At 41.1% G+C, this 5,763-nt stretch overlaps 1 protein-coding gene across 1 annotated transcript in view; it reads right to left on the minus strand.

Annotated features, from left to right (window-relative positions):
* Positions 1 to 959: 959 nt before the first annotated feature.
* The window catches only part of mapkap1 (MAPK associated protein 1), a 52,288-nt gene continuing 47,484 nt past the window's right edge, over positions 960 to 5,763 (minus strand). Inside the window, 2 exon segments of the mRNA XM_080418725.1 lie at positions 960 to 4,208; positions 5,666 to 5,763. Of these exon segments, the coding sequence (XP_080274851.1) occupies positions 4,086 to 4,208; positions 5,666 to 5,763 (221 nt within the window). The 3' untranslated portion in view covers positions 960 to 4,085.

Consider the following 5,763-nt stretch of genomic DNA (forward strand, 5'->3'; position numbering starts at 1 on the left):
CTGTGTAGATATTAGTAGATATTAGTCTGGAATCTGAGTGGAACCTGCATTCCTAAGGATGAAAAAAAATGCCTCTGGGGATAACCCCGCCCCATATTTGCACAACGGGCCCTGATTGGTGCCCCGCAACTTGCAACTTTTTTTGCACTGACAGATTGGTCTGGCTAGGTCTCCGCCAGGTCGGGTAGGTTATTGTGGGTCAGCAATGTTCAGAATTCAGTCATGACTATAGACATAATGTGTGCCGATTTGCGTGATGTTTGGACAAAATGTGTACGAGTAATACAAAAAAAATGGCCTGCTGGTGGCGCTATAACAGGCCAATGTGAAAAAGGTGGAATTTCTTCCTTGGAGAAATTCCACGGATTGGATGCTGCGTTCATGTTTTGAGGCATTTTGTTCAAAACGGGCTACTCCTGGAAACTTTAGATAACAATCTTATCCAATCAGCATGGACTATGAAAAATCAAACAGATCCGTCTTGATCACATGACTAGAGATCATTTGTACCGATTTGCGCGATGTTAGGACAAAATCTGTAGGAGTAATATCATTATGTGTTTTGCAAAAATTGGCCTCCCAGTGGCGATATAAAAAATGTGGGGCAGAGGTTCCGCTCTGGCATCCAGGGAGTGTGCGCGCACAGTTTCACGATGATCGGGCGAACGGTGCCGGAGATTAGCTGTTCACAGACAGACGGACGGACGGACGGACGGACAGGGGGCAAAACATAGCCTCGGCCACAACTTCGGCCTGGCGGAGACAATAATAATAACAATAATAATAAACAATCACCATCTTGCAGTGGCTGTAAATAAGTACAGTAAGAACTTGAAGTGATGCAAAGTGTCATGAACGACTCAAACCATTTAGAGTCCTAGCAGGCTCTCACCCTCAAGCACTGACCAGCTGACCTCACTTTAACACATTTAGACCTGGATAAAGATTCTGTGTCATTTTAGATTTATTTGGGCTATTCAAAAATAGCAGATCTACAAGCTCATAGCGCGGCACCGAGTGCCGCGCTATGAGCTTGTAGATCTGCTGTTTTTGAAAAATCGTGAAAATGTGTGCAAATCTTTGAATAAATGCATTTTTAAAGCGGACATTTTTAACTCAAATCTTTGCTTCTGGGGGATTCTACAAAATGTCTTCTAAATCCTAACAGTTGTTGCTATAATATCAGTGGTTTCATGTCAAGGACCCCCAAAATGATATGTATTTGTCCGTGGACCCCCATCTCAAAATATTTAGTTCCAAGGACCCCCAGAAGCAAAGATTTGAGTTACAAATGTTCCCTTTAAAAAATATATACGTAGATTCAAATATTTGCACAAAAATAGCAGATCTACAAGCTCATAACGCGGCACATTCGTACACTTGATCTTACAATATAAATTGGGGTCCCAGAGATTGAAATGCCATTAAACGGGGGTCTGTAGCCTAACGGGGGTCTGTAGCCTAACGGGGGTCTGTAGCCTAACAGGGGTCTGTAGCCTAACGGGGGTCTGTAGCCTAACGGGGGTCTGTAGCCTAACGGGGGTCTGTAGCCTAACGGGGGTCTGTAGCCTAACGGGGGTCTGTAGCCTAACGGGGGTCTGTAGCCTAACGGGGGTCTGTAGCCTAACGGGGGTCTGTAGCCTAACGGGGGTCTGTAGCCTAACGGGGGTCTGTAGCCTAACGGGGGTCTGTAGCCTAACGGGGGTCTGTAGCCTAACGGGGGTCTGTAGCCTAACGCATGTCAAACTGGAGGTCCTTATAATTAAAATGGTTTAGAATCACTGCTAGAGCCGTTAAAAAAAAGAATCTCTTATGGGGGTCCCTGGCTTATCTTTTCAAATGGGGGTCCGCGGGCAAATAAGTGTCAATTTAGAGTCCTTTTAGAACCAGTGTTCTATTGGAACCGGGCCAGTGAATCTACAGATCTGTTAGGAGGATCAAGAGGGTTTTATTACAGGATACAAGATAAACTATCCTGACTTTGGAAGTGATGAAAAAACTAAACTGAACATTGAGCAGAAAAAATAGCAAATTAGGAACATCATCAAATCAAAGCTGATGAGTGGGTTCTCTCTTCTGATTGGATGAAGTCGGCGATCCTCTTGAAAATGTACGTTGTGTTTTACTGAAGAGCTGGAGAACAGTGAAGTACAGCAATGATCATGATTACTATCATAACATACAGTACAACTTCAACTTTGGAACAAAAAGTTAACAAAAAAAAACTTAACAAAAGAACTTCCAGCTCCTTTTAACTCAGTCCCTGTTGTGAGCGTGAAAACGTGTTCATTTCAGCTCGTATTTAAAGGGCTAGACCACTGTGGTAGAGGTGTGGGTTGTGTAGTTACCTTGCCATGATGGAACTCCAAAGATGGACAGGAGATCTAAAATAATTGCTCCATTGATTAGATATTGATAATTCAAAATATGCTCCTCATTGACTTACACTGTACGCTGAAACAGCTCTCAAAGTCACTCTTTTAGCACGTATACGAACACAAACAAAGCTGATTCAGACAATATAGAACATCAACAAACCCACTACTGTTTGTTTTTTTAACACATTGACTGCCAAGATATTAAACATAGTTTTGTATCCCCATGCCAGCGTAATTACCTTAAATCAACGATCGTTGAAACGCCGTGGAAGATACATTGTGTACAAAAAAACACACAAAAAATAGTTCCTGTGGGTAGGCGGAGGGATCTGTGAATCCACAGGGACAATAACATTCCAACCGCAATTGGCCATTTTGGGGCTTTGGCCGTTGAAATCGGGTGGTTTTCAATTCCAAAAAAAAAGACACTGAGTTAGAGGTGTTTTTCTGAAAATCCCATCGTTGGGATGGATGGCTTCCTGCTTTTTTGGAAGGACGTCACATCCGACTACTTCTTCTCTGAGTGACGATCGATCATTCCAAAGCTGTGTTAGGGAACCCCTTGTGGAATTAAAAAATAATATTTTTTGGGGGAAAGAACGCATATATTCGATCTTGGCCATCAATGTGTTAATAGAAATGTCAACTTCCTGTTGATTTTACTATTTAAAGATCCAGATCCGCGGATCCAGTCTGGGTTTTCTTAATAAAAATGGCAAAATCAACAGGAAGTTAAATTTTTTATTAAAAAAACAAACTGGGTTTGGTGATGTTCTATATTGTCTGAATCAGCTTTGTTTGTGTTCGTTTATGTGCGTTAAGAGCAACTTTGAGAGCTGTTTCAGCGTACAATGTAAGTCAATGAGGAGTATATTTAGAATGATCAATTTCTAATCAATGGAGCAATTATTTTAGATTTCTTGTCCACCTTTGGAGTTCCATCATGGCAAGGTAACTACACAACCCACACCTCTACCACAGTGTCTATAAGGTAACTACACAACCCAAACCTCTACCACAGTGGTCTAGCCCTTTAAATAGTTCACTGTCTGGTCAGCATGTCTGTCCATTCATGTCCGTTCATCCTGGTGCTCTGCTGTTTCACTGCTCGTTAAAAAGACCCCTGTGGCTAATAAGCCTTAAACGCCTTAATACATTATAACTGCCTTCTATAACTAAAATAAACAAAACCGTACATGTTTTATTTATTTTAGAAACAGTTCATCTTTTACTCAGGGGGGACAAACGCCCGTCGCAAGTTGATGATGTCATTTGTCCATGTGTGGTCTAGACCAATGGAATGTATGGAATGCAGGTGCTAATAAAAACAATATATATATACTTCCTAAGGTTAATACGATATATTAATATGCATTCTACTTCGAACTATTATGAACTATTATTAAAATAAATACAATATTGAAGGAGTTTTTTATTTGAGTTATAGAGGGCAATTCTGCTGTATTAATGATGTCAGGCTAATTAGCCATGGGACCCTTTAAACAAACCTCTCAGTGTTATGTAGTACTAAATGCATTTAGGCCACAGAGCCTCCTGTAACTCTGAGAGTACACATGGAACCAAATGGACCCGTAAGGGTCCATTTGGTTCCATTTGTACACTCAGAGTCACAGACCTGTAAAGGTCCATTTGGTTCCGAGGCCATGGAGGACCCCCCCCTGGGACCCCCAGTAGATCTCCAGTGATCTACTGGGTGGATTTCTTCTCCTTCTGGAAGCTGAAGCTCGTCCGCCGACTCAGTTTCCTTTGTTTCTGGGCAAAGTAGTCGGCCCTGGATGTGCTGGCCCTGGACTCCAAGATGTAGTTGATCTGAACAACAAAGACAACGTCTGATCACTAGAAGATGTAGTAAGTAAGTAATATATATATTACATATACATATACTCATCCGTCGGATCGACGGGAGACTCCACCACATTATATATATATATATATATATATATATATATATATCTCTATCTCTATCTCTATCTCTATGTATATGTATATATAATCTTGATGTATAAAGCACTTTTTAAAAACAGGTTTACAAAGTGCTTCACATACAATACATACAACAGGAAATATAAAGACAATTCAAGGATGGAAATTTAAAAACAAGGAACAATGCAAAAATAATAAGACTACAAATGAGAGTGAAAGCAGAAAACTAGCTGACCGTTCCTTCTAGTTAAAAGCCATTCTAAAGTCATGACTTTTTAAAAGACTTTTAAAGGTGGACACCGAAGTGCACTGTGTCTAATTTGCAGAGGAAGTTGGTTCCACAGAAATGGAGACGTAGAACTACGAGATGTAGTTGATCTGAACATCTGAGACGTAGAACTACGAGATGTAGTTCATCTGAACATTCACAAAGATAACATCAAACCACTGTAAGGGTCAGGACCCCCAGGGGGTTTTCTCTCTCAACAGTAAACAAACCAACATACAGTATAAGTGTAGACAGGGTATATCTGTACATTAAAAAAGAGACAATTTTTAATGACTGCCAAATAGTGTAATAGTGTCACAGTGTTACCTTTTCAACTAGTCACAGAATATTTATCTCCAGTATGAGAGCATCTTCAGATCACGTTCTCTCTGGTTCTGTTATTGTTTTTGTTTTTTTAAACTGGTCCAAACTGGTCGTTGTCAGGCTGAGCACAATTAGAGTAACTCGTCCATGGCAAGCAATGACTTAATACCAAATTGGCCATATTGTCAAATATTACATAAGAAAGAGGCAAACATTGTGAATATAGCTGATCTACAAACTCACAATATTTATCTGTGGAACCGAGTCAAACTAAATGTAACGCCTCAACTCCTACAATTCCAAGTGCTTGTCAGGGTGGGGGGTCCCCAGTTCAAATATGATTATTTCTGGGGGTCCCCAGTTCAAATAGGATTATTTCTGGGGGTCCCCAGTTCAAATAGGATTATTTCTGGGGGTCCCCAGTTCAAATATGATTCTTTCTGGGGGTCCCCAGTTCAAATTATTTTGGGAACCCTTGCTCTAAGATGTAGTTGATCTGAACATCAAATCAAACGTTATTTGTGAAGCACATTTAAAACAACCACGGCTGATCAGTTGCTTGTAGATCGGCTCTTTTCAGTGAAGAGATTTGGTGTTGAGGGGGAAAATGGAGGGGACCTAGCATAGCGCCCTGGGGGACCCCCTAAGTATATAGGGTTCATGTGGTTAAGTACGTTTGACCCTCAGAGGTCATGTGACTGACCCTCAGAGGTCATGTGACTGACCCTCAGAGGTCATTGAGGTGACTGACCTTCAGGACGATCTCGTTGACAGTAGCAGCATCAGATTCAAAGTAGAGAGGCTTGTAGTCATGGTTACTAAGATATGTGAGCTTGAATATAGCATGAC

This window comes from Gymnoscopelus braueri (genome assembly GCF_963280865.1).
Source record: "Gymnoscopelus braueri genome assembly, chromosome: 22".
NCBI classification, from domain to species: domain Eukaryota; kingdom Metazoa; phylum Chordata; class Actinopteri; order Myctophiformes; family Myctophidae; genus Gymnoscopelus; species Gymnoscopelus braueri.